Source organism: Podarcis vaucheri (genome assembly GCF_965113315.1).
Source record: "Podarcis vaucheri genome assembly, chromosome: 6".
Classification (NCBI taxonomy): Eukaryota; Metazoa; Chordata; class Lepidosauria; order Squamata; family Lacertidae; genus Podarcis; species Podarcis vaucheri.
This window is the reverse complement of record NC_138764.1, coordinates 6,902,014-6,928,038: the sequence shown is the minus strand read 5'-3', so window position 1 is coordinate 6,928,038 and position 26,025 is coordinate 6,902,014. Positions and strand designations below refer to the sequence as shown.

Here is a 26,025-nt window from a genome sequence, read left to right as displayed (position 1 = left end):
CAACTTAATTTTTGCGACATAATTTGGCCAAAAAAGGTGAGCATTGGATTCGAGTAAATACAACATATTGTGGGCTTACTGTATATTACAGCTATACAGAGGTATTTTGCTCACTGTTTTCAATTTACTAGCCCAAAGGGTTTGAGTTGGGAGCTATAAAGTAAGGATAAACCAGCAACTTCTGCTCTTTCAGTTAAGTCATGAGAAAACACACCAAATGATTTTATTAAGGTAACACTATTTATACAAATCAACTCATGCTAGAAAAAGCACAAATGATATGTAAACAATTGTTTACAGAATACTTTTTCTTTGTAAAGGTGCAAATGTTCAAAATGTAAACACAAGAATGCCATCTCTCAGGCCAAGAAGGGTTTTCCCCTTTCTTGAAAATCCACTTGTGTTAAGTTCCCCACCCACCCAAAGACATTGAAGATGTTGAAGTTTACAAATAAAGCTACTTCTTAAAGGAAATGTCAGTAAAACTTAATTTCATTGGCATTCCTTGCAACTCACCTCACCTCACCCAATGCTGTGATCAGCTTTCCTTTCTGCTGCTTCCTTGGCACCACAAGAATAGGACACAAGTTATACATAACTGTTCTTTAGCTCCAGCCGTCACTGGCCATGTCTGCTGGGGTTGCCTAGAACCAAGAACTGCAGTGACATAGGTTTCCCATCCTTGCCCTACAACCCACTAATTTAGCTACAGCTGTGACAGCTGAGTTTTTAGACAGAACTATGCTTTAAGGATAAAGATGGCAGCTTAGACAAATTCAAAATGCTTATAATTCTAAGCATGTCTTTCAAAAGTGCCAAGACAGGCATCATTATAGATAGATGTAGATACCATTTCACTAACGGTCAGTGTGTGGCTCTGAAGTACAAATTATTACTAGGAGATAAAATAGGTATCCTATTTCTGATACAGTACTCTGTTCTTTAAACCAAATCAGGCTTGTATATGTACTTAGTCACACTAGTTAACGTTACTAGTGCACTAACAGTGAGAAATACAAAACATATGCAACTAGAGCATAAAGTCTATACAAAGGGAGACTATCTACCAAGACATTCTCCTCCACAACCTGTACAGAAATGAACAGAAGCAGCACGCAAATTCTGCTGTGCTCCACATTGACTTCAGTGGGGCTTGTGCTGGAGAACTTCCTGGTAGATTGCTCAAATTATTATGTGTCTATTCCTTGTTCCACTACTGTATTATTATTTTTTTAATTCTTTGTTCTTACTGACCCACAGTGCCAGCAACATTTTGTTGGCTAGCCCTTTGCTTCCAAAGATTTTAACTAGGCCAAAGCTTACAAACAGCTTCATTTAGAAAGCTGCATCAGAATTTTACTTGGGGGGAAATCACATTACCATGATATCAACAATATGGTAGAAATGAAATGGAACAGGTTTCAGCATATATAGAATCTCCCCCACTGCGATGTAAAATTCAAGCAGCAGCATCTTCTGCCAAAGCCCTGTTGAAATGAATGGGCTCTTATGCAACTAATTCATTTAAATGGAGCATTTAAGTCTTTGACTTGACCTCTTTAAACAAGGCCAATGATGTTTCAGAGAAACATTCGTCTATGCAGATGCATTGTCTACCTCTCAATAGGCTCCTGTCTTTGATGGAACTCATATACAGCTTGAGGTCTTCATTGCTCAGAATAACATTACATTCCAGTTTCTTCATTAAGATTGTAAAATTAGAACGGGGAGACAAAGACAATGAAAACTATGTGTTCCAGGTATATTCCTGGGGTTGCTTGGTCTGGTTTTCTGTAACTAGTAGAGGAGGGGGAAATGCTTGCAACATCCATTATAGTCCCATAGAAAGAGGCACCAGCGAATAATATAAATGTGATCTCAATTTTACTAGAGCCTCAGAGAGCTCAGCAGTCACCAAGCTGACCAGCTTCAATAGGAATGAACTCGGAGTGAGAGAGATTTCTCCCATTGGCTTTCTACCATATATGGGATTCACAGTGTGTCATTTTTATAACTCCCACTCCACCTCCAAGCCGACGATAGTTCATTCCTCCATACAGTCTGCAAAGAAAAGACACACTTTGTTACTCTAATTTAACCCCTATTCTTACAGAAGTGCAAGAATCAAATTTATAATAGTCAACATGGATGCTCTCCAAATGACTGTACAGTGGTGCCTCGCAAGACGAAATTAATTCGTTCCGCAAGTTTTTTCTTCTTGTGAGTTTTTCGTCTTGCGATGCACGGTTTCCCATAGGAATGCACTGAAAATCAATTAATGCGTTCCTATGGAAACCGCCTTCAGACCAGGTCCGGGGACAGTCTGTCCCCTGACCTCTTCTGAAGGCTGGGGGGGGGGACAAGGGCTTTTCTTCCCACCCCCAGCATTTTAAAAAACCCCGGGACAGCGGAGGACTTCTCCGCTGTCCGGGGCAATCTTAAAATGCTGGCGGGCGGCATTTTAAAATCGCCCGGGACAGCGGAGGACTTCTCCGCTGTCCGGGGCGATGTAAAAGCCCCTGGGAAGGCAGGCAGGGGGGACAAAGACTTTTGCCCCCCGCCCGCCTTCAGAAGAGGTCCTGGACAGCTTCTCCCCGCTGCCCCTTGCTTCAAAAGAGGTCTGGGGACAGCGGGGAAGACGCGCTGCGCTTCCCGCTGTCCCCGGACCTGGGGCTGCGGGGAGAAGATCGCTTCTCCCCGCCGCCCCTTGCTTCAAAAGAGGTCCAGGGACAGCGGGGAAGAAGCGCTGTCCCCGGAGCTTGCGGGGCAAGCTTCGTTTTGCGAAGCAAGCCCATAGGGAAATTCGTCTTGCGAGGCAACTCGAAAACGAAAAAACCTTTCGTTTTGCGAGTTTTTCGTCTCGCGAGGCATTCGTCTTACGGGGTACCACTGTATTAGGAGAGAGAAATTGCCATATGAGAATAATCATTAGCTGGCATGCTTGTTACTAAATAGTGGGATATAGGCCAGCAAAATATGAAGAGATTAATGAAAAAGGTCTTGAGATTATTTTGATGCCTAGGATTGATAGGAATCTGTACATGGTCTTAATAAAAATGCTGCTTTCATATTATGTGAGCAAGACTCAGACTTGTTTGTTCCCTTCCCCCCTTCATTTTGTGACAAGCTGGAGTTTGTCCTCAAGCCCACACTGGAAGCCATATTTTGGGAGGAATTCAGCATAATGCAACCAAATCGCTCTGTCAACAATCTTGCTCTGGATTTTCTAACACACCCCTACAGCCAATGGAAGCACACAGGGGGAAGAGAGGAGGAAAGTCCCACTGCACAGACTTTCTTTGGTGGGGCTTGTTAGTTGAATCCTGCCCTTGATTGGGTTTTTCAATTCTGGCTTATGGGCAAACCATAGTCTGAAATGATTCCTACTTTAAAGCAGAAAGTAAGGTTTTTTGTAGAATTGGGAGGGAATCAAAGTGCACTAGGGGAGGAGGAGGAGGAGGAGGAGGAGGAGGAGAGTTTGGATTTGGCATCCCACTTTATCACTACCCTAACATTCTCCTTTCCCTTCCTCCCCCACAACAAACGCTCTGTGAGGTGAGTGGGGCTGAGAGACTTCAGAAAAGTGTGACCAGCCCAAGGTCACCCAGCAGCTGCAGGTGGAGGAGCGGGGAAGCGAACCCGGTTCACCAGATTACGAGTCCACTGTTCTTAACCACTACACCACACTGGCATGAACTGAAATTCTATCATTTAATGCCAAAGCAAGGGTTGGCATTGTTTCTGAAAAACAAAATGCATCCTAATTATGATCTTTAAACTTTACCTCCATGTGTTGGCATCTGGGTCAAACACTTCAATAGTCTTCAAGTATGTTGTGCCATCAAAGCCTCCTACAGCCATTAGCTGTCCATTCACAACAGCGAGGCCAACCTAGATAATGACCAAATAAGTGATTTGTGTAAGTTGGAGTATTGCAATACAGTCTAGTGTTCTAAACGCAAGGGCTTCTGCAGAAGGATATTCAGCGGGGTCAAGTACACAATTTACATTTTTCCATTGGTGGAAGAGCAACTGAGAAGAAGATATGGATAAGAGGTAAGTAGTTTAACTAGTTCATTGGTCAGGCTATATATCTCAATGCACATACTGTCTACATCCAGAGTTGACAGAATTGTATTGCTTCACTCCAAGTCTGAATTTTCTTTTCAGCCTAAGAGCAGCACTGATGGTCAGTCTTCCTCTGATGGCCACATATTAGTGACAGGTGTAACCAAGGTATGCACACGCACACACACCAAACATGCAAGCATGCAGCACTCTCCCTATCACACCCACCCAGCCTTAGCATTTCCAACACTGGAAATGCCTTTTATCCTGGAGGATCTAAAGAGCTGTCAGAGGGCTTATCTCCAATCTTAGCATTGTGCTGCTTAGTGTTGAGCAGGCATGTCCAAAGTCCATTTCAGCCCGCCAGTCGACTTAATCTGGCTCCCATGGCAGTATATGTCCCCAGGCAAAATCCTTAAAACAGCTCAACAACTTTGGCAAGCCCTCATGTGTGTTCACTTCTTTGAAAAAAGTTGGGGCACCCCGGTGTAGAGGTTGGAGAGAAAAGGTCCCTCTTGTCTGCTCTTTAGAGATCCTAAAGCACTCTGATTGCTTTCCAAAGAACAGAGAGCTATATTTCCTGCTCAAAATGGAAGATAAAAGCTGCAGTAGCTGGTAGGCCACTTTAGCTTAGCAGACTGGATCCAGCGTTCAGGTTAGCCACCTCTGTTCTAAAGAATTCAAGCTGAGCAGGAACAGCAGCCAAATCAACCCCAGCTTACCCCGCTACGGCGTGACGTCATGGCTACCACAGGAGACCACTGGTTCGTTCTGGGGTTGTATCGCTCAGCACTGCTAAGTTCAGTCGTATCATCTCTGCCTCCCACAGCATAGATCATGTCTTGGTATACCGCACAACCTAGGTGCTTACGTCGAGTGCCCATGGGTGCTATTGTGTGCCAACGGTTCTCTTGAGGGTTGTAGCGCTCCACTGTGGAAGATTTGCATACATGGATCAAGGGCAAAAGAACACAGCCACAAGAAAAGAAAAGCCAAACACCAATGGAAGCCATTGCCCGTTCTCATTTCTATTTCTTCTGTTGCATCAGACCAAAGGCCCATCAACTGTGCTATCGTGTTTCTGATATTGCCTGGATAGCTCAGTTGGTTAGAGCATAGTGGTGACATCACCAAGGTTGCAGGTTTGATCCCCATATGGGACAGTTGCACGTTCCTGCACTGCAGGGGGTTGGACTAGATGATCCTCAGGGTCCCTCTCAACTCTATGATTCTATGATCCTGACTAGCCAGATGCTTCCAGGAAACCCAAAAGCAGCCCCCAGCATTTTCTCCCAGAAGCTGGAAATCTGAGGTATACTGCCCCTGAACCTGGAGAAAATTCAGCTATTCAACTTCAATGGCTATTCAGTTATAATGGTGAGTAGCCACTGCTATCCTACATGAGAAAATTGAAAGTCTAGGATTTAAACAGTTCTCAAATATTTGTCTTGAGAAATTGCCTATCAGATGGAGACATCGGCATATCTACTCAATATAAAATTAGCAAAATATGACAATTTGGTAAAAAAACACACGCCACCCAGAGCTGAACTCTGCTCCTACCAGCCCTTTCATTTTCTCAGGAAAACCTTCTTCAAATGAGCCATGTCAGAACTCCTCAGAAGCAGCTGGAGAGTAAATTAACGGCTCTTGCATGGAGATACCTGTGTTCAGAGGTGACGTCCCATCAGAGCCTCCAACAGCATAAAGGAAGCCACCTAGCACAGCCACAGCCACCCCAAGGCGCCTGGTACTCATGGAAGCCACACGAGTCCATTTGTTCTCCTTTGGGTCATACCTCAAACAAAACACAAAAGCATCTCTCTCACCAAGTCTGACCAATTCCACCAATACCCCTCAAGTATCTGAACCCTGGTACTAGTCTTTATCTTAAATGTGTCTTGGAAGGCATTGGTAAATAGCCTGACCTCTTAATACTTAAAATAGACTAGCAAACTCAATTATCACCTCCTGAAAACAGAATGGGTTCCATACCATATAGACAACAGAATATTCTACCAGAGATAAACCAGGATTTGGGAAACATATACGTAGGTAACCAGTTATTCATTTGTCAAGAGGGTCATGTCCTGTCAACCATAAACTCGGCAAGGTAAACAAAATAATGAATAGACAGGAACTTATGGAAACTAAACAATGGGGGGGGGGGAGGTATTATGACAATTATAATTAATTAATTACTCATCTAAAAAACCAGAAAATCCTCCTGGCTCAAAAGAGTACTTAAACCCCAGATTTTAAATGCTTAGCTTGCTCTCAAAGCTCCAGCAAGGGACTCATTTTCACTCTACAATTTTGGGAATCAACCCTTTGCTTCACTGGACCAAGGGGACTAAGGCGTGGGTGAGAGATGCTGTAGCCTTGCTAGTATGGCTTACTGATGAGGAGAGCATACCGTATTTTCCCGTGTATAAGACTATATTTTTCCTAAATTTTTGAAGTTTAAAATAAGAGGTCATCTTATACACAGATAAGTGCATAGTGCATTTTCTTAATTTTGGGTTAAAAAAAAACAGGGGTCGTCTTATAGAAGGAAAAATACGGTAATTTTCAAACGAATGGCACAGTTCTCTTGATCCCTAACTGAGGTTCTGCTAACTTACCTCTCCTTTCTCGCTTGACTTTTAGCATGAGTACTGTGGCAAAATTGTCACATTCACTGTCTCTAAGCTTTTTGGGATAGATAGGGATCCTTTTTTCTCTTTAGATCACGCTGTGTATGCTCTGTGAGTTGATGCCTCCTTATATTTTAACTCTGCTGTCTGAAAGCAGCATTCATATACTGTCACTTTCGTTTCATGTACTAAACCAATCTTCCTTTATTCCTTTTTGTGAGCATAAGGCTAAGGGCAAAGACGTGTTTCATAACAGACACACATTATAACAGTAGCAAAAGATTCCTGGCAGTGTGCATAGGAATGCGTGGGAGTGCTCCCCCCCCCACTCCCAACTCCTTAAAAAGATACCTTTCAACAATGTTAAGACAGGAGACACCATCCTGTCCACCCACAGCATACAGGTAGCCACCAAGAACTGCCACTCCGACACTGGTTCTGCAGGTGCTGGTGGGTGCTACATCGCTGCTCCACTGATTCGTCTTTGGGTCGTATCTAGAAAAGGCAAACATGTCAGGTCTTTATGGTCATTTCACCTGGATTTCTTAAACTTTCTGCATTTTCTCATTACTTACTGCCCTTCCCTCAAGACCTCTCATTGGTCTATGTCAGTAGAGGCTAAACATTTTAACCTGGACACAGCTTAATGAATGGAATGGGGTACTCTTTCCAGAGGCAGTACCTCCTTTCCCAAGTTTCAGACCACATGGCATCAGGAGCACCATGCCATCAGTCCCTCTGCTTATGATGTTTAGGCTACAGGGTTGATGCTGTGTTAGTAAAAATGCCACCACATATGCACAAGAGGGAGGAATCGGGAAGCTCAGCTGAGCCCTGAGGTCAATAGAAGTACAAAATGATCCTTCTGGAAAAAGCTGAAAGAGGCACCTCCCCAAAAATCTAAAAACACAGTTGTGGATGCATGCAGCATGTGCCTGACTTGCCCATGTCTACAGGCACAAAAACCCACCTGGAACCCGGCCCTGCGCATGGACAAGGAGAGTTTCCCCACAGTTCAGCTGTGCACCTGGAAGCTGAGTCTGGGGAAGAGAGGAAGGGAAACTAGGTGCTGCTTAGTCTCCTTCCCCTCAGCCTAAAGCCGGAATGAAAGATTATGTGCTCCTTCATAGTCTGGCTACAATTCACCACCACTAATGGGAAAAGGGGCTGATATCCAAGTTAGATAAGAGAGTGAGGGCCAGAAAAAGTGAATCCCTGCAGTGTGTGTGTGTGTGTGTGTGTGTGTGTGTGTGTGCATGTTCAGTTTCTAACCTAAGAAATCTCTATGACAATCAGACTTGGAAACCTTAAAAGAAAAAAGCAACGTCCTCAGAGATCCAAATGATGAGCCAGATACCAGAACCACTGCAAACAGGTGTGCATAGTGTACCATGCGTACAGATAATTTTTTTAAAAAAATGCTTGTTTAGGAAAGTATTTGGATCTTGATCAATCTTTTTTTAGATATATTATGCAAAGGTTGCAACTTGTGGTGGGGAATGGTTCTCACACAGGTTGCAGGAGTATTAGGTTGCAGTTAGAGTAGTAGTCTCTAGTTTGCATTGTGGTTTGAGATGTTCGGAATAAGCTATCTTTCTTGTTCCAAGAAAATAAATAAATGAGAGATGGAATAGCAGCTTGCAAGGAAGCTGATTCAACATCCATTGCTATAATCAGAGCAAGCAGTTAAGCTCCAGAGAACCAGAAAAGTGTGTTTGACAAGAACTTACCTTTCCACACTATTGAGATAGGAAGAACCATCATGGCCTCCCACTGCGTACAGAAGGTCGTCCAAGACACTGACTCCAACCCCACACCGCCTTTTGCTCATGGAAGCCACCATCCGCCACTCGTTCGTTTGAGGGTCGTAGCGCTCAACACTGGAAATGGCATCGCCACTGCACCAGCCACCCACTGAAAGTTGTTGGAGATGCAATGCAATGGAATGACAGGATATAATTAAAATACATAATTATATTAACATTAATATGAACTTCTGGGGAAGAAAAATGCTGGACTAGACATCTGTTGTCAACACACCATGGACAGAGACAATTATGTGGCAAGTAATGACAGCAAAGCCATAAAACTTGGTTATCACATTATCTCTGGGAAAACAGAGATAACAGCTCTAATGCTCTGAAAGGCTGCTTTCCATGCTAAGGGACTGAGAAGTTTTTGAGGGACTTGGATGGGGGTGAATGACTGAGAGTGGAGGGAATTGCATTCTTGCCCAAACACCACATAACAGTCTTAAGGGACGTAAGGTTGGCTAAACTTCCCTTTTCTAAAATTATTTGTGAAACTGTTATAAATTGTGACTCAGGTTATCTGTCTGCCAGTTAAAATATACATCTGGAATGTGACCCAACTGCTAGCTTAAGAAGAGACAATAATTCAAAGGCTGAAAGCAAAACAAAAAGTATGTCTTAATTGGTTGTGCCTAACGGGACGTGGGGGGCACTGTGGTCTAAACCACAGAGCCTAGGGCTTGCCGATCAGAAGGTCAGCGGTTCGAATCCCCGCGACAGGGTGAGCTCCCGTTGCTCGGTCCCTGCTCCTGCCCACCTAGCAGTTCGAAAGTACATCAAAGTGCAAGTAGATAAATAGGTACCGCTCCGGCGGGAAGGTAAACGGCGTTTCCGTGCGCTGCTCTGGTTCAGAAGCAGCTTAGTCATGCTGGCCACATGACCTGGAAGCTGTATGCCAGCTCCCTTGGCCAATAAAGCGAGATGAGCACCACAACCCCAGAGTCGGCCACGACTGGACCTAATGGTCAGGGGTCCCTTTACCTTTAAAACACATATTTTATAATAATATAATAATAATAATAATAATAATTTATTATTTTTACCCCGCCCATCTGGCTGGGTTTCCCCCAGCCACTCTGGGCGGCTTCCAACAGAACACTAAAATACAATAACCTATTAAACATTAAAAGCTTCCCTAAGCAGGGCTGCCTGTTTTTTAAACAGCTAAGAGGTATTCCAACTGTTAGAAATATTTACTGTATTTGATTTTTAACCCTCTGTCCCTCTGCTGAAAGTGCTGGTTGCAAAGTGAAACTAATTAACATAATTATGCTACTGTGAGAAAAGAATGAGCTGTGATAAGCAGCCAGGGGGCTTTGACTTAGAGAAAAGACTGTAAGGTCTTCAGGAAAGTGAGTTGTTAGTAAGACCAAGAACACTCAGTAATGGAAAAATACGGTTGGACACTGACTGTTGTCATTGTGCAGCAACTACTGGATGAGCAACTGAAAGAGCTCACAGCTGAACTGCATAAAAATGTGAATGAAAATGGACCTGAAAAAGATGAGGCTAGGGGGGCCGCTAGGGGCGCCTTGGAAGATGGCGGATATTAACATCTATCCAGCTCGCACGAGGTAATTAGAGGCTGATTATGGGGAGTAAATCAGTCTCCCTAACATCTCTCCAGGGGGGAGAGATGCAGCTTTCACCTGCTGTTGCCACAAATCACCCCCGAGTTCGGAAGAAGGAGGGGGTGAGGCACTGGGTGCACAACCCTTGGCGGGTCTCGGAACTCCTCCGAAGCTACTTCCAGGAGCGAAACTAGTTGCGTTACTTAAAAGAAAAAAAATGGTGAAAGATAACGCACATACTTCAAGAGAGGCAGGAGGTTTTTATCTGCTAACAATTTTACCACTGAAATGAAGAAGACTGAGACGGAAGATTACATCAAACTACAGACAAGCTGGTATGTGGAATGGAGTGCAACGGAACTGAAAAGGGGGGGTGACTTTTATCTTTTTTTGCTCTATGTGATTAACTAATAACCCCTCCTCTTAGAAGATCTGTCGCAGCAACTAATTGGCAAATGGGACTAAAAATGAACTGTGTGGGAATAATATAATATAATAATTTTAAAGGTTTTACTCTGTAAAGGATTTGGATAGAAGAAGGGCTCTCTTTGTGACGCAGTTAGAATGGAGATTGGATATGAGATCTGTGTTGCAGGGAGGTTTGGTCTTGGGAAGGGCGAGCCGAAGATTTATTACTTTCGATGAGATTGCGAACTGTAAGGGGCAGCCCTCCTGGAAAAAGACTAATTTATGATGCAACAGGTCGGGAAAGTTAAAGAGCGAGCTTTTAGACTGTATTTCACTGGAACGACAAGATGGCGATTGCTTGCTTGAGTGGAAATGCCTGGACTATTGGAACTTACGAGAGAGCAGTACAAAGTCCACACAGAACTACAAATAAGACTGGTTTTTTTCAACCCACTTGCAGAGCAATTCGGAGGTGAAGGAAAAGGAAAATGAGTAATGATAAGGATTGAGAAGAGGGGACTGGAAATATCATTCTTAATATGAAAGTAGCAGAAAATATTCGAGGATTGGACTCCTGCCGATCAAGAAGCATGGGTACCCCCCACAAAAAGAATTTACAATTTGGAAAATAATTGGATTACATGATATGTATTGTTATAATTTGGATCAATTGGTTTGATGTGTTTAATTTGGTAATATGAAACTTAATAAAAATTATTTTAAAAAGAAAAGAAAAAGATGAGGCTAAAGAAGACACAGAACCTTTGGAGAATAATATTGATGGAGGACTGCCAGAATGCGAGAGTGGAATGGTGGTAGGAGGTAGTAGGTGGTGAAATGGAGGGGATCTTCACACAGGTACTGGAAGAGTAAAACAGCCAAACAGTGGAGTTACGATGTTGGAGGAGTGGAATGAAACCATGGACAGAAAGATTAAGAAATATTCTGAGCTGCCAGAGAAAGATGAGAAAAAGGATTCTGTGTACAATTTGGAATGGGCTTAAGAGGGAAAAGAATGGAGGAAGAGGAAATGGACCTTTTTTCTAAATTAGGATGGAAAACCATGACCAACAGGAAATGGGAATGGAAGATATGAAACTGGATGTGAATTAATGAATATACAGTAAGTAACTATAGATTACTGTTTTAATATATGGCCACAGCAAAGAGACCAATGTGAGTAAATTGCTTCTCAACACTGGAGTTGTTGTGTAATACAGTGGAACCCCATGTTACGTACCGTCCTCCTTGCGAACGCTTTGGGTTACGAGCTCCGCTAACCTGGAAGTAGATGCTCCCGGTTGCGAACTTTACCCCGGGATGCAAGCGAAAGTCATGCATTGGCAGCAGGAGGCACCATTAACGAAAGCACGCCTCATGTTAAGAACGGTTTTGGCTTAAAAATGGACGTCTGGAACGAATTAAGTTTGTAACCAAAGGTGCCACTGTAATAGGAGAACCTCTTTTAGACTTTTGTGTGAAAGAAAAAATGAATGAACTTGAGATGTCTGGATCTGAAGACTGGAAAAAGATCGCCTAGCAGAAGGAGGAACACCTGGATACCATTCTCATATATATATATATATATATATATATATATATAACTGACAGATGGAGAATCGGAAACCCTTTTCATTTCCTTCTTTTCTTTTTTTCATTCCTTTATTATTTTCATCTTCCTGTTTTTTTTACTACATTTCTTTGCTTTGCTCTTACTTTTATTTTTGTGTGTGTGTGTCCTCTGCTCTGGGTCAATGAAGGGGTTAACCTGAACTCGGGTTGCCAGTTGGGGTGGAGTTTAGGGGTGGACGGTTTAGAAGGCTCCCTGGAGCCTTTTGTTTTCTCCCTCCCATTTTTCACTTTCTGCTTCTTGGAACAAGGAAGAAGCCATGTGGCCTGATTCTGCAAGTGAACTGATTCTATCTAAAAGGGCAACTTTATAGTCTGCATCTTTGCTAACCCATCTTTGCTAAGAGTAAGGAAACCAAGTCCTTTACTTTTTGAGATGTTTGGAACCATTTTTCATCTTTATTTTACTGCCAGCAGATGGAGACTTGTTTGCTGAAACTTCTGGAAACTCTTGAGTAAAACATTCACTCATTGGGAAATCTAAGGATCTATGATTCATTCCAGCCTAAGTATTTTCATGGGGAACATTTGTTTAATGGTGGATAAGGCAGATGCAAACTAACCAAGTTTTAATGTGCTTGGAGCAATCATCACTTTGCCTAACCCCCCACTGGAGAGTAGAATCTCTTCCAAACCTCTCTCTCCAACACATTACTTTTGCTCAGCCTGGATTTTACCGCATATACCGTATTTTTCGCTCTATAACACGCACCCAACCATAACACACACGTAGCTTTTAGAGGAGGAAAATCCGTAGGCATGCCACCCGTAGGCATTCCCTCCATAACACGCACAGACATTTCCCCTTACCTTTTAGGAGGAAAAAAGTGAGTGTTATGGTGCAAAAAATACAGTATATTTATACTGAAGTTTTAGGTTACACACATTTAGATAAGTCAATTCTCCCTCAAGTTAAAGGTGGCCCACTACAACCGTCAGAGATCCTATTGCCTGGGACAAAGCGAGGGCCCTCGCTGCCTTGCTATACTGCTGACCAAAAATGGTATGCCCTGCCTCCCTGACCAAGTCTACAGTCATACCTACGTACCTGCAAAGAGTACTTCCCCACAGCGGATAGGCTTGCGTGGTCGAGTTCTTGGTCCCTGCATCAGTGGTCGCTCTTGGGGCAATAGCAAATAGTTCTTAGCTTCATCCACTAGGTCCCTGCACAGGAAAGGCCATACAGTCTTTTTACTGTGATCCAATCATTTTGCAAATTACCAAAAACTACTGCTCCAAAACAAGACACAATTTGTAATTTGTTATATAATCAAAACCCAAACACAGTTTAATATAACATTTTGATTTCTTATCCTACACATTTTAAAAACTCTGCTGAAAAGCAGCAACACAATTAACATTAGCAGCCATGTTTAAAAGTGGAAGGTGAGTCGCAACATTCTGCTAACTACCGTATTTTTCGCTCTATAACACGCACCCGACCATAACACCCCCGTAGTTTTTAGAGGAGGAAAATCCGTAGGCATGCCACCTGTAGGCGTTCCCTCCATAACACGCACAGACTTTTTAGGAGGAAAAAAAGTGAGTGTTATGGTGCAAAAAATACGGTAAATGGATTGACTTGTCAGGATTTAGCAATGCAATTTTCTTGAAAAAACAAACATCACCCCCATGGCATGTTAACTTATCAGGCCATGCTAAAAATGTTTGATTAGTCAACCTACCCAAACCCCTTACACCTGGCTCACCCCTGACATCATATCTGACATTGGGTAGAGATACAGCTCCAGTACTGAATGGGGAATTCAACCCTGCTTGGTTCAGGTGAGCCAGTGAATTCCCAGGAGGAACCATCTGCCATGCCAAAACACGACAGAAAGCAGGAATCAATCCACCTGCATTAGATGATGTGCTTGGGCAGTTTGCCCCCCCCCCTCCCCGGAGGGCCAACTCTTAACAGTTGGGAGGGACAATCCATCTATCAATCACAAGACATCAGATCACTGACAGGTCGGTGGTCTCACGCAGCTGTCAAAGTTGGGCAGCCAGGGTGGGGGAGATAAAGATCTGGCCCATTAGGCCACAAAGGTTCCCTATGCCTGATGGAAGTTGCAATCTTGCACAGGCAAAATGTTGTTGATCTTGGAGGGATTTACTTTACAGTAAAGATTCCACAAATCATGCTGTACCAGTTAAATTTGTCAACTGTACAGCTGAATAATAATCTTTTTATATACTGGGCTCATAGAAGCTTGTGCTTTTCAGAATCTCTCAACCCCACCCCAACAAAAGATGCTGGTGACAGAAGATATATTTTATAGGAAGACAGTCTAACTTTATAATAAACTGGTCATTTTAGAAAGAAAGCATTTTACATGATAGTAGGGATGGGGGATGTGTGGCCCTCCAGATATTGCTGAACTACAACTGCCATCATCCCTATGGGCTACTGCTACAGTCTGATATAATGCCCATATGCAGAGCAGAAACACAATTATCGTATTTTTCGCCCTATAGGACGCACTTTTTTGCCTCCAAAAATGAAGGGGAAATGTGTGTGCGTCCTATGGGGTGAATGCAGGCTTTCGCTGAAGCCTGGAGAGCAAGAGGGGTCGGTGCACACCGACCCCTCTCATTCTCCAGGCTTCAGGAAGCTATCCGCAAGCCTTGGGAGCCCGGCGGGACTTCCCGCCGGGCTCCCAAGGCTTGTGGACAGAAAGCTCTGGGAGCGATGATGAGGTTGCACAACCTCGCCTTTGCTCCCGGACCCCCAACCCCGAGGCTAAAAAGGAAGCCAGGACAGCTAGCAGGATCCATCCTGCTCGCTGTCATGGCTTCTTTGCTCTTTGGGGCTCGGGGGGGAATAATATTTTTTTTCTTTATCCCCCCCCCCAAAAAAAAATAAGTGCGCCCTATGGGCCGGTGCACCCTATAGGGCGAAAAATATGGTAGTTTCATGTTAGAAAGAAAGGCAGCAGGAAAGTTATAAAATAATCCAACATTTGAAGTGACATAATTTTGTCAGGAGTGGAAAATAAGATAGGGTGGACTCTTGCATCCCTCAAGGGATCTACTAGAATCAGCTTTTGTTGTGTGAGCCACAGAGAAGGAAAGTGATATTTTTATTAAATAAATTTGTGCAACTGAATGAAATATTCATGCACCTCCTTTTTGCCAACAGAAGATACTGCCATTACCTATTTTTATCCCCTTACCTCTCTATGCTACATCCTAATTTCAGGTCCTAGAAGGGCACTTTAAACATTCCATTTTATGATAGTTATTTTTTTAACAAGGCAGTCTGACACACAAAAAATAGTCAAGCTTCCAAAAGATGAGTTCTGACAGAAGATCTCACGGACAAAGACTTTTTGGCTTTCAAAATGTAGATGTACTGTGGCCACTTACCTGCATTCTTCATCACTTTTAATGAGCGGGTCAGAACCAACTGTGCCTACCAGGAACTTTGGGCTGAGCAGTGGCAGGCGCACATGTTGCAACACCTGCAAATCAAGGACAGTGGATCAGACGTGGGATGGGGCACCACACTGCTGAAGAGCGCCCAGTATATGCCAGAAGTTATGGGAATGTTTTCTGTGAAGATCACGTTATCAGATGTAAAAAACCAACATGTTCCATTCACTCAACATGGTTTGGGCTTCTAAACTCTAGGGCCGAGATGAAATGGCACCCCAACTTCGCCACCCTATTCGCAGTGGACAAACTAGATGACGATTCAGCAGATCTTGGTAGCTTTCTACAATTTCTGAGCACTGCTATGCAATGAGGGAAATAAATGCTATCCAGCACAACGGCTGGCAGGAGTGTTGCTGCAAAACAGATGGTGATTGGAAGCGGGGGTGAGTCAGGGAGGTGGCTTTGACACTATTTGCCCCCTCAATCCCATCCACCAATTATTCAAACCAAAAGTTCTCTGCAGAGAAAGTTGTTGCTCACCCTTATTTAGAACACCTTCTCACTCAGCTTCCAGATCTACTCCTGTCTCTATGGTACAGCAGCCTCTGGAAATGATGTGATGCCGTAACCATGGCTTGTCATCACATCAAGCTATAGTTAGCAGAAGCTTTGTAAGTTTGTAAAGCTGCTTCAAAACCAGTGTTAGATTCTCTTTTGCTGGCTGATGCCTTGAAATCATGATGTGTTGCAAGTAGATTCAGAATAGACAGAATAAAGCACTTATTTACACAATGCATGATCAATTTAGAGGACTAACTACAAGTAATGGTGATGACCACTACTTTACATGCCTTTAAAATGAGATTAGACAAATTAATGCAGAACTGTGTTATTCTCCCCTTGAGAACAATTGGGAAAGGGCCTCACCTTTGGGTATGTGAAGGCACTTTCTGTTTTTGAGAAGAGGTCAGTCCCTCACCCCTGATGACTTCCTGCCTTTCACAGAATCATAGAATTGTAGAGTTGGAAGGGACCCAGGGGTCATCTAGTCCAACTCCCTGCAATGCAGGAATCTCAGCTAAAGCATCCATGACAGATGGCCATCCAACCTCTGCTTAAAAACCGCCAAGGTAGGAGCCCTTGTTGCAAAAGGGTTGACTTCAGCAGGGTTCTGCACTTTCAAGCCAGCCAAAGCCCCCACATGGCATCTAGTCCAGCATCCTGTTTCCCACAGCTGCCAATAGGTCCTCCTGGGAAGCCGAAAACTACCTTGGAGGCAGTGGTTGCCTCCCATGGCTACACCCCAGCAATTGGTATCTAATGGGATGCTGCTTCTGAAGCTGAATGTTATGTAAAAGCCAATAAATAGCTCTAATAAAGTATTTTGATACAATTTGAGAGAGAGGTAAGTGACAAGTGCTCCTTCCTAATGCATTGGCCAGAATACTGGAAGACAGGAACAAGTCTGTGTTTTTCTTATGGCTCCGTAAGTAAAAGGCTAAAGTGGGAACTGATATTTCTCCCCTCTCCTCCCTCCCTGTAAGGTCTTTGGTGCAGCAACCTGTCTTTTTTGCTAATGTTGTCATGGATGATTGATAATGCTATAAGTAAATGAATGCCAGTAGGTCCTGGCAAAGTCCCATCAGCATGCATGTCCTTGTGGAAGAAAAGTCCTGTAATCCAAAGGTCACCTGGGGGAGCTGAGGTCGCCTCTCCTGAATGCTATATTTCACCCAGGCCATCACTGCATTGAACACCTGCTCTTCACTCCGGACATTCAGTTCATCACTGGATATGATGTCAATTAGCTGATTGGCTGGAAGCAGCATGAACTCCTCACTTTCCATCACCTGCACAGAGATGCAAGAATACAGAGTCATGAAAAGCTCTTCAAGCAACCAGCAAGCATTATGAACTGCAGGTGCAAAGTCCTGTTCACCAATGAAACCTTCTGCTTCTCAGTTTTTTGGTACAAGCATTTTACAAGCCTCAGAAAGCAACATACTGGTAACTTTTAAATAACAATACAGGTTAGGTTAGGCTGGGCCAGTAGATAGACTGAGCTGCTTTGACTACAGAAGGCTTCATTTCAAATCCTTGCCAGCTATGAGCTTGTCTTGGGCCAAACATCATTGCAGCCTCAGTTTTCTTATCTGTAATCTGGAAATAACAACAACCAACCCTAAAAGGCGGTTGATAATAATAATGTACCAAGTTATTTATGCCTTCCATTACCCATTTTGTAAGTCAACAGAAACCATATTCAGGGGTGGATAGGAGGGTTATACACATGAATGAGGAATCTTAGCTATTAAAGCAGCTGCACCTGTAATACAGACAAAAGCCAGAACAAAAAGTATCGGATAAAATTACTAACTGTTTTGCAGATAAATCTGAAAAAGCCTTCTTGACCTAGGCTTGAGGCAGAATACAAGAGCATCTCAGGACAAGGGGGTGGGCTTATTTGATCCCACCCCTGTTCTGCTCACTTTCTCTAAAAATACACACAGAGGCCATGAGTGCAAATGCACTTCAGAGGGAACCAGAGACTCCTAAAAACTGCCAAGGACTTAGCTAGCATGAATTACAAGCCTCTGACATGCTGCAAACAAGTTAATAAATTTGTTCTAGGCTCTGGGAGGAAGCAAGTTTCTCAGAAGATACGAGAAGAATCAGAGAGACTCTCACATTTGAAACAGAGGAAAGAACATTGACTGGACAAGCCCCTTGAAGCCTATCAAACTGAACTGTAGGAAATTTCTATAGCCGCTTGAGTCTTAGGGAAATCACAAAAGTGATTCTATGAGGCCTGCATATCTTATGAACCACCAATCCACATACAGTTCACCATGGACTTGGACAGTCTATTGCTTTTGCTGTCTGCTTGGGCCAAATATTGTGACTGCTTGGCTATGCTCAGGCTTGGTGGGTCTGGCATCAACCCAAGCAGCTAAAACAAGAGAAACCTACTGCTTAAAAGAGGGGTCAGCAAGGTTTATCTTGCCTGGCCCAGATTGGTCCCATGGAAATCTCTCCGTGGGCTGGATCACGCATGCACAATTTTTGGCATCTGCACGTGTGAACCCATGATTTCCGGTGTCTGTGTGTGCGTGCCCGCAATTTCCGGTGTCTGCATGTGCGCAGACGTGATTTCCGGCGCCGTGGAAGCGAGTCCCCACGCCGCACTGCGCTGAGTGGGCAACTGGGTTTGAGAGCAGCTCGCGGGCCAGTTAAACGACCTCCGCGGGCCGCTTCTGGCCCATGGGCCTTGCGTTGTTGACCCCTGGCTTAAAACATGCAAGCTCATTTTTGATAACCTCTAGAAAAGGGAGGAAAGAGAAACAACAGCTATAATCTAGCATGTGAAGGGCCAAATTAGCTATAGATCATATCTCGGAAACAGCCTTTTCTTTCACCAGAACACTCCTCCAATGCAATTATGAGAACAGCTCTAGATCAAGCAACTCAAGTACACTGAAGGAAGCCATGGAGACAGCCAAGTGATCTGCTAATAGACAATCCAATTTCTTGCTCACGTAAACTCCACAATATGGTCCCCCCCCCTTCCACTGTCATTTGCTGTATTGGTCAATCTTATATCTGAAGCCAGGGCTTTTTCTCAGCCAGCACCTCTCAGGTGGTGCCACTGCCATTCTAAGAGAACAAGAGAGGTGTTCATGATGAGTTCTGGCACATCTTTTTCCAGAAAAATAGCACTGTTTGAAGCTTTGACATCTAACAGAACAGTTAAAGGGATAACAACAGGCCAAGAATTTAACTTATATGCAGATGATGTGGTAGCACTTGTAAAAGACTCTAAGAAAGCATCCAAGAAATTGTGATACTTGATCAGAGGATTTAGTAAGCGCTCAGGATATAAAACTAATATTATAAAAATTGAATGAATGCGTTTTAATATGAATAAACCTGTGAAAGAAAAAATAATAGAGTAATATGAAATATCACAGAAAGACATTGTGAGTAAATATCTCATAATGTGGATATCGCAGAATTTGGAAGGTTTTAAAAGCATAATCATGATAACGTATTACGGGAAGTAAAAAATGAGTAAAGTCAATGGACACATCTGAAAATATCATGGATGGGGAAAATATTGGTGTGACCACAAATATTACTTTTGTTTTTAAACATACCATTATGGCTTGACCAAACGGGGGAAATATTGATATACTTTGGTATTTAAAAACCCCAAAACCAAAGTCACTGGGAAAACACTGACAAATGCATTTGAAATGAAGGCTTAGATTGCCAAGCAGACAAAAATTACATGAAAAAGCTTGTGGGATATTAACAATGCAATTTGTTTTTGTTTTATCATGTATTTTGTATTCTCATTTAGTATTTTTATCTTGTGAACCACCCTGTGATCTTTGGATGAAGGGCAGTACACAAATTTTAATAAACAATAATAATGATGATGATGATTGTCTGTAATTATTTCAATATCTATCATTGAGAAGTATTTCCCAAATAGAGACCACCAGTAGCTTGATATACACCCTGTTTCCCCTACCTACTTGTCCCTGCACAGAGGAGGAAGAAACTGACACCTGATGGGATGATTATAGGATGAATTCAGTTCGGTATGGCACAGGTGTGCGTGCCAGTGCTACATCTGAGCAGGTAGTCCTGCACCAGTGGGCTAATTCAAGCAGATGCAGACTGGGTTTTGATTTTTGGTTGAGATTTTTAACACTTTACATCATACATTTTGCAGATGGCCTCATGCCAAGCTACGTAATTGCTTACCCTGAACCCTGCTGGGAAAAGCAACCTATGTCTAATCCATGCACCAGTTATGTAGTATCACAGCAAGCAGTATTAGAAACTCAGATATATAAGCTAGGGGCCAAATGGCTCCTTAAACCAAGGTTACAGTTGCCAAAATGGAATGTTTAGTTGCCATTTTTGAGCAAGACAGCTGTCAAGTCTTATTTTTCAAATGATGCTCCCAAGACAGTGATAATCTGTAACCGTTCTCAAGAAAGTGCATTCCTGCTACTCTAAGGCCATCCTTGCTTGCTGATTTATGGATTAACATTGATCAGAAAGGGGAAAGAGGTTTATCATAATGTGAGAAGGCTTGCAAAGATGTTTCAAGCTTGGTCTATATATGCAAGGGAAGAATTTTGGTAGACAGAGATTTTATGGTGCAGGGAAATCTAGGCCATATTGCACCACACACGAAATTATGTTATGAGCAGTCATATCAAAGTTTTTCTGTGTTTCTATCATCAATGAGGCCCCATCAAAGATGACAGCCAGTTAATTGCTTTGGAAAATATGAAGAAAGTGCACAAATTAATGTATTTACTCAAAAACAAAGTTAAGACACACATGATGCAAGATAGACTCATGGATTGAACTTCAGCCTGTATATAGAGGATTCCAGTTTGGAATGCTTCCACATATTATTATTATTATTATTATTTAAAAAAACCTTACTTATCAAGAAGCAAGGTTCTAGGACCAACTCTTTCCCTGTTTTGGTGATTTTCTAACTGCAGGGACAGTTCAGGAAAAAATGCCGAGGAGTGCTCAGAAGTGGTATAGATTCCTTTGTTTATGTAGACCGGGCCTTAGAGGCAAATGGACCACTTACCTCTTGAAAGTTATGTTGGGTGAATTTGTCAGCAATTCTCAGAAGTTCTCTGCAGGAGTGGGTATCAGCAAATGCTCGGATGCCAAGGCAATTGGAAGGATCCAACTGTCTCTTCAGGAACTCACAGCAGGCCTCTTGGATCTCAGCTAGCTGGAGGAGGCAGGCAGCTGGCAATAACGTCTGAACGTTGCCCTCTTCCACCGTGATTTGGGATGTGTACGCAAAGTCAATCAGAAGCTCCATGGCCCTTTCATCAATATCTCTTATTACCACCTCCGTTTGCCGGCTCTCTGCAAGCTCCCCTGTGAACATTGCTCGGAAGTAAGGGCTGCAAGCTGAGAGGATCACCCGGTGGGCATAGATCTTCTTGGCCCCCACAACCAACACCACATCGCACAGCTCCCGGTGCTTCCGCAACAGGTTTATGACTTCCAGGGTTTGCCGGGGGTGCTTGTCTGAGATGTAAGGCATGCGAGCAGGCTGTGGCACTCCTTCCGGGAGCTTGTTGGGATCTCCGAGAGTGCAGCGGCTCGTTACATCCATTCCTGTTTCGCCTGCTCGATTACTGGCACACCTGGAAAAGGAAAATACCAGTGATACTAATGGGCAATTTGGGGGGCACAGAGCGGTGGGCAGGGAAAGAGAAGAAAAGTCCTGTGCTGCGCATGCGCGGAAGCTGCGAAATGCGACCCGTGCACGCTCAGTCGCATATTACGTTCTACTCAGGATGCGAACGGGGCTCCGGAATGGATCCCATTCGCATCCAGAGGTACCACTGTAGTTAATGCAACTCTTAGCTTCACCACCACCCGCTGAGTTTTGCGATTTAAAAATTGTTAACAGCAAGTATTGCCAAGCACTGACTCAGCTCAGTCTGCACGCCAAAACCTAGTTATTTGTGCTAACTATGGTGTGCTGTGAAATCTGAATTAATGAATACAGTGGTACCTCTACTTACGTGCCCCTCTTGTTACGTATCCTTCAGGATATGCACACGGCAAACCCGGAAGTATATTTCCGGGTTTCGCTGCACGCGCATGTGCAGTAGTGCTCTATTGTGCCGCATGTGTGCAGGCTCCTCCGTTTGCGGAAACCTCGGGATCAGGCACCTCCATTTGCGGAAACCTTGGGATCAGGCACCTCCGTTTGCGGAAACCTCAGGATCTGACTGGACCTCCGGAACTGATCCCGTCCACAACTGGAGGTACCATTGTAGTTATAATTATCACTCCCATCTCAAGAGGTAATTGCACCACAGAAACAGGTGTACTGAGCAGAAAGAAAATGAGAAGAAAGTCCAAATCATTCTTGTCTCTGTGTATACATAACTTAAACATGGTTTGCGTTCTTCTCTGTCATTAGTATAAACCATGATTTGGTTTAATGTCTGAATTTAACCTACAATAATTTCTCTTTCTGCATCTTACCTGCGCATTGGCTTTCCGTCCATGCACTGCAAAGAGAAGTCTTCAACCTACACTTCTGTGCCAGTGCTAAAGAAAAGAATGAAACAGTGTGTGACAATCCACTCTACTGATCTGTAATCTATGAGGAGTATAATCAGGGCATAGAGTAAATCCAATGAAATCAGTTGACTTAGGTTAGCCATCTATTTGCTGCAATAGGTTTATTAAGAGTATAACTTAGTCTTCATGCTGCAGTTCCAACATTGCAAGAGTTCCAAAGTGTGCAATGGAGTTTCCTCTTCTGTCCCCTCTAGCTCCCCAGAGACCCTCCAGAGAAGTTTTTGGCGGCACACGGGGGAGGAGAGGAAACAGAGGTCTCCTTTCCTAAATACACAGACCAGGGAGTAAGCCCATTAGACACAATTACGATTTATTACATTTCTACCCTGCCTTCATTGATGCAGATTTTTTAAAAAAAAGAATTAGAATTTTCTCAGGCAATTCTTCTTTAAGATGTTCAAATTACCAAGCTTGCCTAATATTTTACTTCCATTTGGCATCCATATTGGCCTGGTTCGCATGTCACTTTAAACAGTTAAGCTTAACTGTGATTTAAAGGTGAATGCACCATGTGTTGGTATGCAGGGAGAAGTTTGTGGCTGCTTCATTCCTCTGCTGCTGCACTGCAGGAAACTTAGCCATGGTTCAAGCCCAGGCTCCTGGTTTATCTTGCTCCAAGTTTGGTTCCAAGCTGTAAGCAAGGTTTGTTTTTTGCTTACAGCTCATGGTTTATTTGGAAGCGGCAAACCATGAATACAGCTTTTGACAAAGCACTAAGCCAAACCATGTCTTAGTTCTCCTTAGTGAGGGAGAATCTTTTCTCCATGCACTAGTGCAGTATGATTTCACTTTTAAACTAAGGTTAAGCTTAACTGTGGCTTAAAGTGGCATGTGAAAATGTGCACCCCCTTGCCAGATGCAGGAAGGCATAAAAGTAAAATAAACATTCCCATAATATACACAACATAGAACTATAAAATCAAAGAGCTGGGGTCCCAAGGGTCATCTAGTCGAAATTTTATCCTCAGAACAACCTTGAGGTAGGCTAAGCTGAGAGATGGTGAATGGTCTAAGGCAGAGCTGGTCTGTCCATGAGGCAAACTGAGGCTGAGAAGTGAGGAGAAGGGGCTGCGGTGGCTTCTGGCGAGATTACACAAGAGTCTCCGGAGGCCTCTGCACCCTCTTGCAAGACCTCACTGCAATCACAACTGTGCACCCCTGGTGAGCAAGGGTTTGGCAGGGGCAGCAAGGGGGTGCGGGTGGCACACATGCGGGGTGGCACCTTCCCATTTTGCCTCAGGCGACAAACCAGATAGGCCACCCCTGGACTAAGGTCACCCAGAAAACTCCATGACGCAATGGGTATTTGAACCCTGCTCTCCTAGGAGTCAGTCTGATACTCCAAACACAAGGCCACCAACTTGCAGTCCCACGGAAGACACAGGCAGTTCAGGAAAGCCCCATTCCTAATACGTATCCCCAAGGGGTCTATTTTACAAGAATTTGGCTGTTATATGCAATACTATTGCCAATATAAAAGTACAATGGAACAGTTATTAGAAAAAGGATTAAAAAAAATTATATACAGTACTCTCCTTATCTAGTAGTCAGAACATCAGGGCAGAGTCTATCTGAAACAGAACTTTATACTTATCCATTACCATATCCAAAGTAAAAGTACCACGTCCAATTATGGTTTTTAAAACATTAAAAAGCATTTCAGCTATCATAACTTATATTAAAAGAAAACAGAGAATGGTGAACAAACTATGTTTACAGTCACTCACCTTGCTATGAAGTTGAGGTAATTCACAAGCCCTGAATAATCAAGAATCCCTGCCTTCTATTCATTTTATCCATTGAGATCAACAGGACTGGACAAAAAAAGAAATTGATGAGTGACCACAAAGGTTCCTAAAAGTTAGATTACAACACCTAAGAATTTGAAATGCTTTACCTATTCTATACCAAAACAGCACCTGCAGAATAGAATTCTAGCACTTTTTCAGCCCTGGAAAAATCAAGGTTTCCCCAAAATTGGGCTAGGGACAGATCCTGATTAGGATTGGGCCTCAAAGACAAACTTGACAGGTGGTTGGGGTCACCCACCTGTCAATCACATGTGATTAGGGTATCACAAGACTAACAGGTAGGTTGTCCCATCCACCTGTTAAAATCCCTTGCACAGGTATGTAAGTCTCTCAGTGCTCTGCCTTTAAATAATCAATACCATTGGTTTAAAAAGGCCGAAAAGCAGGGACTAAATCTTGCTGCCTAGGTTGTGTGGTCCTGTTCCCTACTGGGAACAGGGTATGCCACCAGTGCAGAATTAACCTCTGTTCCCTCCTTCCATCAGCAGTGATGTCAGCTGCTAGTGGGTGGGCATGGTCTGGGGGAAATGACCTCCTCACTGGACCCCCCCCCCGGTGGGCCAAGATTGGCCTGCAGGCTGTAAATTCCACATTCCTAGCCAAAAATATATCAGATAACCTCCATGGGATGCTGAAACTGGGCACCAACAGAGTGAATCTCAGATTCCCAAAGAGACTGACGTGTGCAGGCCATCTAAAGTAGCAACCCTATCCACTGATTTCTGGAAGCAAGACCCGTTTGATTCAATGGAACTTAGTTCTGCGTAGGCATGTAAAGGATTATGCAGCCAATCACTGCAGAAGTTTGGGAAGCTGTCAGAGAAGGCAAATCTTCTAAAAGCCCAGGATCCAAACTGATGCATCCTCGAAGGCCAAAAAACAAAGTAACTAAATAAATCCCACGGACTAAAGCCTCCCCTGGTACTCAGCGCCTCCTTGCTCCGATGCAGCCGCCCTGTATCCCCGCCCTCACCCGCTGCAAGTCCATCTTACAGCTTGGTCACCCAAACTCCATTTTCTCCACCTCAAACCAGCTGACATATTCTAGGGTCCATTCACCTTCCCCCCTCTGGCCCAGGAGCGGGTCTGCGGGATGACTAAACAAACAAACAAGATCCACGGCGGGCGGGCGGGCAGGGGGTCCATCAACGGCGACAGCTAAATGGAGCCTCCACGTTCGGAGGCAGTATACCAGGGGCCAGGGGAAGAGAGCTGCTGCCTCCGTGCCCAGCAGACGGGTGGACGGGGGAAGCACCCGGCTGGAAGGGAGCAGGCCCCGGGACCGGCGGACCTTTGGCCTGAGGGGCTCTTGTACGCGTCCCCCCCGCCCCTCCTCGCAAACGCCCCCCCGGCTCCCCCTCCTCCGCCCCGGCTGACTCGGGAACCGACCTCGCAGCGGAGGCGGGGAGCGGCGGGGGGCGGGCGGCCTTTCGAAGGGTCCTTCCCGGCTTCTTTCGGCACCGCAGCGGCTCCCGCAGCTCCTGCTGGTCCCGGAAACTGCCAGTAGGAGCCGCGCACGCAGCGCACACACCCCGCCCCCGAGCCCCCCCCCGCCCCAAACCCG

General features: G+C 44.1%; 1 protein-coding gene across 1 annotated transcript; it reads right to left on the bottom strand.

Annotated features, from left to right (window-relative positions):
* Positions 1 to 193: 193 nt before the first annotated feature.
* KLHL20 (kelch like family member 20) lies at positions 194 to 26,025 on the bottom strand. Its single transcript, XM_082226909.1, has 13 exons — positions 25,851 to 26,025; positions 24,378 to 24,464; positions 22,552 to 22,617; positions 21,125 to 21,698; positions 17,193 to 17,351; positions 15,493 to 15,587; positions 13,172 to 13,287; positions 8,435 to 8,618; positions 7,056 to 7,199; positions 5,733 to 5,866; positions 4,791 to 4,999; positions 3,785 to 3,891; positions 194 to 2,061 (listed from the first exon to the last, which is right to left on the bottom strand). The coding sequence occupies exons 3-13, from the start codon at positions 22,572 to 22,574 to the stop codon at positions 1,977 to 1,979; spliced, it is 1,830 nt and encodes a 609-aa protein (XP_082083035.1). The 5' UTR covers positions 22,575 to 22,617; positions 24,378 to 24,464; positions 25,851 to 26,025; the 3' UTR covers positions 194 to 1,976.